This window comes from Fonsecaea nubica, assembly GCF_001646965.1.
Source record: "Fonsecaea nubica strain CBS 269.64 chromosome Unknown Scaff93, whole genome shotgun sequence".
Lineage (NCBI taxonomy): Eukaryota > Fungi > Ascomycota > Eurotiomycetes > Chaetothyriales > Herpotrichiellaceae > Fonsecaea > Fonsecaea nubica.
This window is the reverse complement of record NW_019173766.1, coordinates 34,060-48,167: the sequence shown is the minus strand read 5'-3', so window position 1 is coordinate 48,167 and position 14,108 is coordinate 34,060. Positions and strand designations below refer to the sequence as shown.

The 14,108-nt window shown below is 53.0% G+C and overlaps 5 protein-coding genes across 5 annotated transcripts; all 5 read left to right on the top strand.

The window, feature by feature from the left end:
- Positions 1–162: 162 nt before the first annotated feature.
- AYO20_09712 (hypothetical protein) lies at positions 163–2,216 on the top strand (the record flags this gene model as incomplete). The annotated part of the gene is made up of 3 exons (XM_022647981.1): positions 163–261; positions 321–449; positions 507–2,216. The coding sequence occupies 3 exons, from the start codon at positions 163–165 to the stop codon at positions 2,214–2,216; spliced, it is 1,938 nt and encodes a 645-aa protein (XP_022496029.1).
- A 2,940-nt stretch (positions 2,217–5,156) lies between these two features.
- On the top strand, positions 5,157–6,794 carry AYO20_09711 (hypothetical protein; the record flags this gene model as incomplete). The annotated part of the gene is made up of 1 exon (XM_022647980.1): positions 5,157–6,794. One exon carries the CDS (start codon positions 5,157–5,159, stop codon positions 6,792–6,794), a length of 1,638 nt encoding a protein of 545 aa, XP_022496028.1.
- A 1,624-nt stretch (positions 6,795–8,418) lies between these two features.
- Positions 8,419–9,037, top strand: AYO20_09710 (hypothetical protein; the record flags this gene model as incomplete). Its single annotated transcript, XM_022647979.1, has 2 exons — positions 8,419–8,598; positions 8,693–9,037. The coding sequence occupies 2 exons, from the start codon at positions 8,419–8,421 to the stop codon at positions 9,035–9,037; spliced, it is 525 nt and encodes a 174-aa protein (XP_022496027.1).
- Positions 9,038–10,956: 1,919 nt separating this feature from the next.
- Positions 10,957–12,160, top strand: AYO20_09709 (hypothetical protein; the record flags this gene model as incomplete). The annotated part of the gene is made up of 2 exons (XM_022647978.1): positions 10,957–10,970; positions 11,017–12,160. 2 exons carry the CDS (start codon positions 10,957–10,959, stop codon positions 12,158–12,160), a joined length of 1,158 nt encoding a protein of 385 aa, XP_022496026.1.
- Positions 12,161–13,064: 904 nt separating this feature from the next.
- Positions 13,065–13,928, top strand: AYO20_09708 (hypothetical protein; the record flags this gene model as incomplete). Its single annotated transcript, XM_022647977.1, has 4 exons — positions 13,065–13,079; positions 13,136–13,482; positions 13,543–13,803; positions 13,871–13,928. 4 exons carry the CDS (start codon positions 13,065–13,067, stop codon positions 13,926–13,928), a joined length of 681 nt encoding a protein of 226 aa, XP_022496025.1.
- Positions 13,929–14,108: the final 180 nt, after the last annotated feature.

Below are 14,108 nucleotides of genomic sequence, written 5' to 3'. Positions count from 1 at the left end.
AAGAGCCTGAGGCTGGGGGGCGAAGCGGCGGAGGTCAGCCTTTTTGGACACTTACTACTTTTTGGGGGTTGTTAACCTCTGGGACCTCACATCAGAATCGTTGGTACTGGTTTCTTGGTTCTTTGCTGAACCGAGACGAGACCGGCGACGGGTTTACATGCCATGAGGCTCTCGTTATCATTGCAGTGCTGGCTCATATGCCTGTTCGCTTGGAGAATAGCCGCCGACAACAAGTCCCAACCTATTTCCATCTTTCGATCGGTAAGTCAACGACCTTTTACAGCTCGGATGCGTTGGATTGACTGACCGATGAATGATAGAGACCTGATTTGTTTGCGCCCATCCTCAGCGTCTTTCAGAGACAGCCTGAGAAACTTGCACCGGGTTATTACTTTGTCGCACCGTATCAAGCAGCCCAGGAAGGCATCCACATATACGACAATGATGCGGTAAGTCTAATGCGGTCCCTCGCCAGCACCCTAACCTGCTAATATCCTTCCCTCAAGAATTTAATATATTCCGGCTTTGGCAGTGCTGGACCTGGTGTCTCTCACGCGCCACAGACATGCATGTACAAAGGCGAGGTCCATCTATGCTTCTATCAAGGCGTGCAAATGCTCGGGTGGGGCCACGGTCACGGTCTCATCATGGACAAACATTATCGCATCGTCAGGTCCATTGAGCCGGGGAGTTACCAGGCCTCGTCCGACATGCATGAATTCCGGGTCATCAATGATGGGAAGCAGGCGCTCATGACCCAGTACCTCCGCAGCGTCTACGACATGTGTCCCTGGAATCTTTGCGATGGTCTCGGTTACATCCAGCAGGGGGCGTTTCAGGAAGTCGACGTCGACACGGGAGAAGTCCTGTTCGAATGGCACAGTCTTGACCATGTCGACCCCAGCGAGAGTTGGGTGGAACCGAGTTCCACCGAGATCAGCGGCACTGGCGAACACCCCAACAGTCCCTGGGATTATTTCCATATCAACTCGATCGACAAGAACCAGGACGGCGACTACCTCATATCGGCCCGCCACACCTCGGCAGTGTATAAGTTGTCGGGAGTCGACGGCCACGTCATCTGGCGGCTGAACGGAGCCAAATCGGATTACGCACTCGACAAGTTTCAGTTCTCGTCTCAGCATGACGCGCGGTTTATTTCCGACAATGAGACGCACACGGTCATCTCCTTGTTCGACAACGGCTCCAACGGCTACAACCAGACCCAGCCGCACTCGACGGGCCAGATCATTGTGCTGGACCACCAAACCAAGGTGGCGACGTGTATCTTGAACCTCGATCCGCCGTTCGTCGACGGACACGCCCACATCTCCAAGTCACAGGGCAACATGCAGATTCTCCCCAATGGTGGCATCTTGATGGGCTGGGGCAACGACGCCTTCTGGACCGAGTACGCGCCCGAGTCGTACGAGATCATCTTCTACGGGGCCCTGGCGTGGACCAACACGATGAACTACCGGGTGCACAAATTCGACAACTGGGTGGGCATGCCGCTGACCAAGCCAGCCCTGTGGACGTACTCGAAGGAAGGGCGGGAAATGATGCTCTACGCCTCGTGGAACGGCGCGACCGAGGTGAAGTCGTGGCGCTTCTACGGCGGTGAAAACAAGCAAGGGCCGTGGGAGGAAATCACCAACGTTCCCAAGAACGGGTTCGAAACCATCTACCGGCACGACGAGGTGTACACGTACTCGTACGCCGAGGCGCTCGACGCGCACGGCCAGGTGCTGGGCACATCGGCCGTGCAAGCCATCTTCACGCCCAACGAGCAACTGCGCGAGTACTGCGACGACGTGGCGTGCCGGTTCATGCCGTCGCCGGAGCAGCGCAAGAAAGAGCAAGCGGCGAAGCACGAACAGGAAGACGAGGAGGACAAGCTCCGGCAAGAGCAAGAAGAGCAGGAGAAGCTCGAGACCCAGCGGCAGCGGGCGGAGCGGATCAAGAACGCCGAGGTGTTTGGCGCCACGTTTGGCGGCCTGGCCGTCTTCATCATCTTGGTGATTGTGCTCGCGACGAGGAACTTTGTCTCCCGCCCCGTCCACGTCCTGGCCCACAACGTGTACCGGGCCGTGAAGAGGAAAGGGGGAAGAGGCAGAGACGTGGGCGCCGGAGCCGGATACAAGGCTCTGTCGCTGGAGGAGCAGGACGGGGACAGGGACGGGGACAGGACGCCGATGATTACAGACCCGTCATGACATTTTGGAGCCAGCCAGCTCAGCTCAGCTCTGCACTGCCAGGAAATGGGGATGATTAGAGATTTAATGACATGGGATTATTTATCGGGCACGCACAGCATGGAGATATCTATCTATGCTATACATCTCCTCGGTACGAGGTGGGGTGTTGTGAGTATCCACATATAGCTGTTGTAGCTGTAAAGCAGTGGTGATGATGGCGGTAGACCTTAATGAATGATGTCACGACCAACCGAATCCGAGCTCGGAGCCCTCATAGCGCACCAGGACTCAACTCGAGGAAAGCAAGAAGAAAAAAAATTCGAGTGGTCGCGTGCGCTGGATCTGGGACTTCGCCTTCATACCTCCATCGATAGCTAATGTAGCTACATAGATAGCGTTGCCGCCGGCTGGAGAGAGACTTTCCCACTTCAAGTACCTACTGTACCCAAGCAAGGAAAGACAAACTTTGTAGACACGGCTCTCGGGGATCAAAGAGGATGAAGTTGGAAAGAAGCTGTTGTGTTGTGAGTGAGTGAGTCGTTCAACATCGAGTATGTGAGAAGGCGTGGGGGTCAAGTCTTGATTGCTTCTTCGAGTACGTACCTAGGTAGGTAGGTAGGTAGGTAGCGAGGTAGGTAGCTACGAGTACTCGCTCGGTAAGCACTTGCTTTCCTTACTCTACTCTACCATACTCGGTACTATTGTCCGTGATCGAAGGGTCGACCGAGTTCCGAGTCCCAAGACCCAAAGCGCAAAGTATATTTTTCTTGGGTGGCGGGAACAGCGGCTGGTTTTGGCGCCGTCTCTCCAAAAAGTCTTGACTTTTTTCTGTTAGTGTGTCTTTACAGGTTGATTCCATACCCATGGTATTATATTACAATCGGGGTTTTTGCCAGCTAGGAATGGGATGCATGCATGATGGGTGATGATGGTGGTGGTGGTGGATGGTGGTGGGATGAGATCAATGCCGATTAGCCGTGCTGGGTGGCCCTGGTATCCAAGTTTTGGGGCAGCACATACAGTAACTTGTACCGTGTACTTGTACCTGTAATAGACTCCGTAGGTATGTACATACAGAATGTCCTGTAGACATGTACATACGTACGAGTTACTCGTAACCCCCTGCCTGGGACCTTCAGTGCATGTCTGGAGATATCGAGATTAAGGTGCCACAACCGAGATGCCGTCGGCCGCATGTTTAGGGGTGGTGGAACTGACTGTGATAGACAGATACGCAACAGAGGATCCGAGTACTCGTACCTGCACTTCAGGCCACGAGGTCTTTGAGAGACACTTGTACGACTATGACTTGGGTAACAAAGAGGCTGGCGGGAGATGAAACAGATTACGCGCACGCACACGCACACCTACGAGGTACACGTACAAATCGACCTCTCTAACGAGCAGGTACAGACTCGTCCACGCCTGCCACGTACACCAAAGAGGCTCGGGAGACGCCCGGAGCGCGCCCATGATTTACTACGAGTATTACCCCCGTGCCGGATCCAGCATTTGATCTACGTGCAGAAGTTTCCTCTTCTCGAGGTGGCAAAGTATCCACGTGTACAAAGTACATACTCGTAGTACGCGGTAGGTTCCCAGTAAACTCCCAAGGGGGGAAATGGAGTGAGTGGTGGAGGTATGTATCTCGTATGAGAAAGTAGCTTTGAATGCTTGATTTTCAGCCTCATGATCAAACGAGGCTCGCTTCCATCAAAGCTAAACAAGGTGGAAATAAGGTGAGACCAAAAATCATGGAAAGGGGAGGCCTGTCCTTTACCCCTGGTGGTACTTGTTCTTGTAGCCATTTGGCTGGAGTGACAGGATTTGGTTAATCTTTGAGATGTGATTGCGGAGGCCTTGGAATGCACAACCGCCGAAACATCCTTATTGAAGCTCCAGCTCTGCTCGAAGTCATCATTCTCCTCGTTCTGAGGGGAGAGGTAGTTGTTCTTGTACGTACGTATGTGTCGATAGCAAAATATCAAAACCCTAACAGTGGGAGAGCATCACCTGCCACTTCCTCCAGTCAATCATCCATCTCTCACTTCTTCTCTTACATCTCGTCTCAATCCCAGCCAAGATTGCCAGGCTAGATACATACGAGTAACATGTACCGAGTACCAAGTTTAAGGTGGAAACTACCTTCCAAGGTTTGGGGCGAGCCAAAGGCGCCACTTTCGCCTAAAGATCAACGCCAATGGTGCCTAGGGCCAGCTAGGCAAGCTGCAGCTACCAAACAAAGAGGGGGTCGGACGAGCAGGTGGCAAGGAACCCCCCGACTTCCGTCCCCGACTGACGAACAAAATGCTTTTGGGGGTGCTTGGCTCGGCTGAGCCCATGCCGATGCTACGGGCTTTTGTAGGTAAAAACGCTGCCGCCATGCTTCTTCTAGGGAGGCCCTGGAGGCCCCAAATGGTGCTTGTGCGTCCGGGGGCTACGTACTACGGGTGCGTGCGTGGTATTTCCGTCCCACCTACGAGGACAATTCTTACAGTAGCGCTGTAGGTTGACGTCTTCCCGTCCTCTCCCTCCCATCGGCCCATCGCCAGCAACGTCTTTCTCATATCTCACCTCCCCCGACTTCGGATATCCTTTATCTGGTGTTCATCTTGGCCTATCTCTTGGTCCGGTGACGGGAGCTACGTGCACTCGTATACTGCCGCATCCAGCTTCTCGTTCGAGGAAGCATCTGCTGGATCTTGCACACACTACAGAGATTCCACAATACGAGCACTTGACTGTCGCTTGTATCCCATCGAAAAGCACGGTTGCTAACTCGTATAGCCGACAACTTCCTGCGATTATTCTACCAGCCCGAGAGCCCGAAAACACACCTCCGCATTTGAAACGTACATCTCCCAACCGAGGATGCCATGCTTGGATACATGAAAACATACGAGAACACACCTCGGTGACGCATATTCGCCTTCACACACCTATACACCCTCTCTAACCATGCGGCACGACGTCGAAACCCGACCGGGCAAACCACCGCCACCCCCGTCATGGGCCTCGATACCGAACAAGTTCCAACTCTTCATAATATGCTCCGTGCGAGTGGTCGATTTCTTCCAGCAGGCCGCCCTGCAGGCCTACATGTTTTACCAACTCAAGTCCTTCTCCCCTTCAGCGCCGGACAGCCAAATATCCTTCGAGGCCGGTGTGTTGCAGGGCGTCTTCACGGCCGCCCAGGTGTTCACAGGCATATTGTGGGGGCGGGTGGCTGATTCCCCGTCATTTGGGAGAAAGACCGTCCTTCTAATCGGGCTGACGGGACAAGCATTGAGCTGTATAGGCGTGGCGTTTTCAAGAAGTTTCCCTGCAGCCGTGGTTTGGAGATGTCTGGGTGGTGCCGTTAACGCAACCGTGGGAGGAGCAAGGACGGCATTGGCAGAGAGTACCGAGAAGAAATACCACTCCCGAACATTCCTGCTGCTGCCTCTGGCGTGGAATATCGCCAACATCTTTGGCCCGCTGTTTGGTGGGATGCTCTCCGATCCCGTGCACAACTATCCAGGTCTGTTTGGAGAGAACTCGACCTTTGGCGGAGCTCATGGGGTCTCATGGCTGACGACGTTTCCCTACGCCGCCCCCAACCTGTTTTGCGCGCTCGTGCTCTTTACAGATGCACTGCTCGTGTGGATGGGTCTGCGAGAAACACTGGGCTCCCGGAAATACACCCGTGACCGCGGCATCGAGATCGCCGAGAACATCACCTACCGCGTCCGTACCATGGTCTTCCAGCGGTTCGGGTACAGCCAGCTTGGCCAAGTGGATGTCGCCCCTGGTCCAGATACGGTGGACGATGAGAACATGCCCTCGAGCACGCCGCTGGAACCACTGCCACCCAAGGAAGGCGAGGGCGCCAATCCCTCTGCAACCTCGTCAAAGACACCTCCGAGGCCATCTGAAGCTCCCAAATCAGCCCCTCCATTCTATCATGCCATCACTTCCAATGTCCTCCTCGTCCTGGCAACTGTTGCCATTATGGACTTCCAGATGGGTGGCTTCGCTTCACTCTGGACGATTTTCCTTTCCTCGGCCCGAGCCACCGACGAGGAGAAGAACACTGTTCATCTCCCCTTTGTCTTCACGGGTGGACTGCAATTTAGTCTGCCTACCATTGGTCTGGCAATGTCGATTCTGGGGTTCGTCGGAATCATCCTACAATTGACATTATATCCGAGCATCAATGCGCGATTCGGCCTTCTCCGCTCCACCCGCTGGTCTCTGTTCGTGTTCCCTGTGGCCTACGCCCTAGCGCCATACCTGTCGCTCCTCATCTCTCACCCGTTCGTGCTCTGGATGGGCATCGTCGTTGTCGTGGTGCTCCAGGTCGCCGCGCGAACGTTTGCGATCCCGGGCTCTGTCCTGCTCATCAACAACTCCAGCCCCAGTCCCGCCATGCTGGGCACCATCCACGGCATGGGTGCCGCGACATCCAGCGCGTTCCGGACGATTGGACCCATCGTCGCGGGTCATTGGTATGGCCAAGGCCTGGAGAAGGGTGTGGTCGGCTGGGCGTGGTGGTGGTTGGCGCTGGTGAGTCTTTTCGGTGTCGTGCCCAGTTTCTGGGCCAAGGATGGGAAGTAGTTGGAAGTGCCGTGGTTCTTTCCTGGCCCAAACGCAAAAGCTGCCTTGCTGAGGCATTATCACAATAGAATAATTCACGACGGAATGGCCATTCTCTGGGAATGTTGGTGATAACATATACGAGTACATAGTATTGAGGTTGGGATCATATGGGGGGTGGACTGTGCACGTACTGTAGATACCTACCAACCTACTTACATATGTGAGAGTGTGTGAGTGTGTGAGTGTATATGTGAGTAAACAGTTCACAGCAACTTTGGTATTTTGTGCATGCAGATAATATGTGTCCGAAGAAGTAACTGGAGGAACTCCAAGAGAGGGAGGGGGGCATCTTGTTATACATACAGTACTACCCAGTTACTAGGTGCTAAGTAAGTAGACCATCACTTCCTCCCTCCCTTCCACTCTTCCTTCGCTCCTTGTATTGCTACTCGCCGGTACCGACTACTCGGTACGAGGTACATGGGTTGTCATTCCTCGCTTGCGAACCGAACCGAAGAGGAGAATTCGCTGACACTAACACTGACCTTGACCCTGATCCTGACTCTGACGCTGAAATGGGGATGGGGAAGGGGATGGCCAAGTTGATACATCAAGTGCCTCACAATATACAGCGCCAGTGCTGCACCAGCATAAATGTCTACAATCTACACTCTACACTCTACGCGAGGAAAAACAGTCGATCGCTCAAACATAAGTCAGAAAGTCCCAACCAAACTACTCTGGTACGTAGTATGGCTGGTTTGCCTCGCTTCCTCTATGGGAAGAGGAAGGGGACGCGGAGTGGAACTCGCTGGTGTAAGAAGACAGAAAACCATATTCCACCCATGCAACAAAACTACCTGAGTCAGATATCCTTGCCGGCCATGATGCCCATGGTCCTGAAAACAACATTATTATACGTTCCTCCCGAGTATCCGGGGGAATATGCACAAGCACCAACAGAGAGGAAAAAAGGGAAATTAGATGCGGTGATGGAAAATGTGGAGGTCGGTTCGGTTATCGAGTCTCAGTATCGTCTCAGTCTCGGCGCCAGGACCAGGACCAGGGGTAGCACCACCATCACCACTTGAAGCGAGGCTCTCTCTCTCTCTACCTCTTCCAGGTTATCCCCATCAACGACATGACTGTTCTCAAACCAACCACGGTATAAGCGAGTGCCACCATCACAGCACGATTCCCACGTGGGAACGTGGGAACAAAGGTGCGACAATCCAATTATCCCTCGGCCCTTTTATTAGCCCTTTTTGCTGTCTCAATCACCCAACGACACAGCGGCGCCATTGTTCGAAGTACCGAGTTGGTACATCGAAGCGTCGGTCTGTATGTGATAGAGTCAATGTCAGGCGCCAAAAAGGTAATCCTGCTGTGCTGTGCTACTATATAAAGTCGGGCTGGGCTGCTGTCCTGACGGGATCTGTAAGCTGGTCTTATTTTCCCATCTCAAGCTGTCACTTTTCAATCTCTTCCCTATCGTCAATCGAACAGCTGGTCTGTTTTTATATTCTCTCCAAAACTCTTTGGGACTGTCTTTCTCAACTCTCGTTCTTGGCGAACCCTGTGACCAGCAGCAATTCATACACACATACTCTCTCTGTTTTTGGAAGAAGAAGAACAGGCAAAAATGTACATCTCACCCGCCACCATCCTCTTGAGCATCGTGGCTCTCTCCACGGCTGCTCCGACCGGGGTCGGTGCGAAGACCAAGCGAGCCAACGTCCTCACCGTCCAGCCGTACAGTCAGTTCCAAGTCTCTGACGGAGTGGCCGGGAACGCATTGGCCGAAGTGAATGCAAAGTTCCCTGTAAGTACCTCGTCCTCCTGTTCATTTTTCATTCCAACTACAAAAGAATTGCGGTCCCACGACAGACAATTTTGGCTGACTCGGATTCGAACAGATTGACACGTCCGACCTCGCCTCCGTGTCAGACGCGGATCTCCAAATCATCAAGGACGCGCGGGAGACGGCCGAGGACGCCGAAACCGGCGACGGCGGGTTCAACGACGAGATCGCCGCCGCTGGTGACGACGCCACCGCCACGGCCCTCCAGAACGGCAAGATCAAGAACAAAGTGCTGAAGCTGCAGCTCGAGGTGTTGGCGCTGCAGATCGAGGCCGCCCAGGGGGACGCGGACCAGGACAAGATCGACGAGGAGACGACAAAGCTGAACAAGAACGTCGCTCTGGACAAGGCCGCCGCGGGCCAGAAGAGTCTCGGTGTCACGGACACTTTTAGCGGGTGATTCTTCCGAGGAAGTATCCATGGTCTCATTGTGTCAAGTGGTCTTGACCTGGTCTTGAGATGGGACGTGTCAGCAACCGTATTGTTGTATTTCATGCGCGCGCACACGGTGGCGCTTCATAGTCCTCTGCTACTGTTGTATCCTCAACAACAACAAAAGAGCGGTAATGCCTGTCTCATCCCGAGTGGATCTCCCAGGATATTTCCTACCAGAGAGACAGGCACTAGGTGAACCTAGGTAGTAGTCAACGGAGATGGAGAGGGAGGGGGCATAACCATCTCCTCCTACACACTACCCAACAGCAAAAAAAAGGAGATTTGAGCAGAGAATATATTGACAAAACAAAGAGATTGAAAAATGCCTCGGATGAACATATTCCATCCACCCAGCAAAGCGCGACTTTCTCGAGTTAAGGAAGACGTGGTACGATTTGTACGTACATAAAATATGGCTAGGATCAATGGCGGCCCGGGGTAATATGCAGTAGGTCCCGAGTAAGTTGGGTATATACTCGATATGTGCATGTGTATAAACATAAAGAGAGAGATATATTCCCCAGGAACCGGACGATCTCTGACCTTGCCGTAGGGAGATAGACCGTAGGAGGACAAGAACCAACCATATCGGATCAACTTCTCTCCGACACGAGGCTGCCAACCCCTTTCTGCCGCATAGCTGTATGAGTTCCCTCTCCTGCAAGGTCCTTCACAGTTCTCCGTGCGCTACACTGATGGACGAGGAATTTTGAACTATTATACGTGATTCGACAAGATTTTGAAGTCCTCCACATCATCACGGAAGTGGTGAACATAGTGCGACTGTGCATGAGTAGGTCGCAGGGGCCATGCAAGACTGCTGCCCCTTGACCTTGATTTGATGTGTAGATCGTGCTTTTGCATCATCATAGTATGATCAGAGTTGAGGACGAAACTTTGTTGTTGTCAGAGGTCGGCTAAGGTGGACAAAACTAAGCCTTGCTGTCGCTCCAGCTGGCATATCGTGAACAAAGGAACAGGAGCAGACCTCGCTGATTTCCGCCGGATATGTTTGCCACCAAGGGCAATGCAGTCATTGGTATGCAGATTAGGAACAAGCAATTTCTCGCAGATATATAAGAGGTGACGAGGAGACGCGAGACGCTGCCACGCATTACCGAGTTGAGAAACGGTCGACATACCTGCTGTTTGGTTGACAGCGTCGATTGTGACCCTATCCATCTTACAAGAGCGGCGGATCAGTGTTCAGCTTCATTGACTTATTCCAAGGACGCTCCTGAAACCGAAGGGCTGAGTATCGGGATGTCAATCGAGATACCTTTTTGATGCAGAGCTCTGAGAAGTGGTCAAGGATCTCTTCGCCAAACTATGCTGGCTGTCTAGAGATACGAAACTTCGAAACAAAAGAGGCACTCCGTAGCAGTGAAACTTGAAGTCTTGAGCTCGCACACAGGCATTTGCGCTTGACACACTTGCTCTTGTTGTCTCCCTTTCCCTGTGAGCTGCTGGTCTTTGACGAACAATTCGTTTTTTGTGCCTCCAGTTACCTATCTCACTTTCCCGAGAGAGAAGAGCGTATCGGGTCAATCGGCAAGATAGGGCAGCATGTGGGTCAGAGATGGAGTAGCCTGGAGACGTCGAGCCGGGAATTTCTTGTAGTTCAAGTTTCTCGTAGAGACTAGCAACAGGACATCGTTGATGTTGCCGAGGGCAAACGCGGCGAGGCGGCAACGGAATGTGCCGCAATAGGCTCTATACTCCACCGTTCCTTATCGATAAGGATTTTCACCTGCGGCCTGGAAATTTTTGTGCCTCCCAAAACTGTGCGAAAGCGGTCAGTCCAGACTGTAGGGTTCTTCGTCTCGTCTTCGGGCATCTGTTGGTTGCGTTTTCTCTCTTCCAAGCCAGGTAGCAATATTCGCGATGCTGCGCGAAATGTAAGTTCCCCGACCACCCTTGCGCAGAGGAGACTAACATTTGCAGAAAACCTCGCAATGCTCGGACTGCCCGCATCGTCAAAGCACGCGAGCCTCAGCAGGTGGAATCGAGAAAACGGGTCCTCCTCCTCCATGGCACGAAATGCCCGCAGCCGGTCAGCACCGTGCTGAAAACCGTTCACACTCTCACCAAGCCGGACTCTGTGATGCTCACCAAGAAGAACGACAACATCCACCCTTTCGAGAACTCCGAGTCGTTGGAATTTCTGGCAGGGAAAAACGAGTGTGGCGTGGTGGTCTTTGGTACTCATTCTAAGAAAAGACCCAACAATATCACCGTCCTGCGAATATACGATGGCAAGCTGCTGGACATGGTCGAGCTGCTCCTCCTGGTGCCCCCGAACGAGCAACAGTCGGAGACGAAATTGCAGATCGGGATTGGGATGAAGCCTTTGATTCTGTTCGCAGGGTCTCAGTGGGACGACACTTCATCGTCGGCGCAAGCTACGCTCTATCAGTCGCTCAGATCGATAATGCTGGATCTGTTTCAAGGCGAAGAGATATCTTCGATTGACGTCGCAGGCCTACAATATGTATTGATGATTGCCGCGGGTGAGAGCGCCAGTCCTTCGGGAGATCTGAACGATCCGGTGAACAAACCTGTTCTTCATCTCAGGTGGTATCGGATACGGACTATGAGATCCAACAGCCCCAAAATTCCTCGAGTTGAGCTTGACCCCATCGGACCCAGTTTTGACTTCCGGGTCGGGCGATTCCATGAGGCGGATGCGGCGGTGATGAGGGATGCTTTGAAACATGGCCGTCGGCCAAACGAAGCACGGACAAAGAAGAACATCGAGACAGACTTGGTGGGTGACAAGATTGGCCGGGTGCACCTGGGCAAGCAGGATCTTTCAACCCTGCAGACACGGAAGATGAAAGGCCTCAAGAGGAACCGTGACGACGTTGAGGACGAAGAAGAGACGGGAGACGTGGATGGCGAGGAAGACCTTATCAGCCAAGACGAAGACATGGAAAACGGCGGCATGGACGTTGACGATTCTTCGGAAGAAGGAAGCAGTGGTCTAGGCAGCGGAGATGACATTAGCATCGGCGAAGATGACGACGAGGAGATGAACGATGCAAGTGACGACGATAATGATAAGCCGAAACGACAGCGGACCTCCTGAGGTAGGCGAGACTTAAGGGTCTCCAAGAGCTCGAAAATACGCTGAGAAGACAGACTTCCCACTACGACTGTTCCTGAAATACAGTCACAATCTGGACACACGTCTCGTCGCAGCCCTCATACGTGGTTGGGGGATGGCCTGGCGTGCCCAAGCCAGTAGCTGTGAGGTTCAGGACTTCGCCATCAAGCCTCGAGAGGCCGTTATTTACGCAATGGGCATTTGCCGAGGAAACTGAGCATGATGCTCTGTGGCACGCGATAGACCCGTGACTTTAGAAGTCTCTGGTGTGCAGGCAGGCAGGTTCTGGTGTTCGCAGGTTTCCGACGAGGCAATATGGCTGTGAATATGGACATGGACCTAAGGGAGTATCTTATCAAGGACGAGTCTACCATCTCGGCAGACGAGGTTTAGCATCATGTATAGGTAGTATCGGATAATGAACAGCGGGAAGCGTAGAGTGGGAATACCAAAAACAACCGAGGCTCAGCGCGGCGGTTGAACAAAATCATCGGACTGTGGGGAAGGCAAAAAATGCCCACAACTTGGCCCTCGCTGACCCGCCCGCGGTTCACATGCACCGACAAACCAAGTCAAAGATGATGTAGTCGGTATTCCTCGTTCGCCGAGGAGTCTTTTCTCTGCCTCTTATTGCTGCTCTGCACTCTGCAACCCTCCATCTGGCATTCAATTGCTCTGCTGCCTCGACGTGAAACCAAATTAACACATGCCAATTGCTCATTCCAGCCACGCACGCAGCTCAATGCCCATGACGTTGGCTGCCATCACTGCGCCCTTTGCCTTGTAACTCTCCGGTGACCTTGCTTTTGCCTTGGTCTTTGCGCTCCTGGGATATTGAGGAATCTTTCGTCCTCCACAATACAATATCTGCCGTCGAGTAGGCGAAATGGATGTGCTAAAGGTCAGTCTGCGATGCGGCGCCTTCTGCGCTGTTGAGCTCTCACTAACGCCTACCAGGACACCGTCGAGTCCATCATCCTCAACCCCGACCTTGCTCCCCTACTAGCAATCCTCAAAGCCGCCCGCAATGGCGCCGTCTACGGTGCCAAAGTACGATTTCCTCATGCCCTGGTGATGGTCTTCATGTTCCGGTCGGGGTCGATCCGCGAAAAGATACGCCTTGTTTTGAAAGCGACCAGACAACATGCGCGGAACCTCGCATTCTTTGCGACAGTGTACAAGTCTTCGATGTTAATATTGAGGCTATTGAATCCCAGACACCCCGGGAAGGAGGGGCCGTACGACACCTTTTTCGCCGGCCTGTTGGGCGGGTATGTTGTCTTTGGACGAGGGAAGCACGGCGGGTAAGACTCGATTGTACCTGGTGTAAGCTGGCTCTTGCGAGACTAAACTATTTCCTTTAGTATCGAGCAGCAAATCGTCATCTACGTCTTTGCCCGAGTAATGCTCGCGCTGGCGAGGCTCAGCATTGAACCGCCGAGCGCCACGAGATCGACGCCAACTCCGACGTTATGGACCCAAAGGTTATCGCCCGAGGTCAAGGCAAAAATCGAGAACAATGCGTGGCCCGTTTTTGCTAGTTTGAGCTGGGCGTTTGTCATGTACATCTTCCGATGGCAACCCGAGAGCATCCAGCCCAGTCTGAGGAGCAGCATGAAATACATGTACGTTTTTCCGGAGTATCTGCTTGACCTTACCAGATATGCTAACCTACGTGGTTTCCCCCCCCAGATACGTCGACTCCGACTACTGGGACAGTTTCCGAAACTTTCTAATTCACAACATCTAGAGAGAAAAAAAAAGGGCCCGTCGAATTTTGTGTGTCCTGCATTGGAGACGTGCGTTTTGGGTTTACCATTGTTTTTTCCGGGGGGCGCCTCATGGGGTTTACGCCATATACGAAGTTTCAAAGTGTGATATTAGAGGTTGTTTCTCAGTGCTCTACGACTTGGAAACGGCCGGCTCTGGT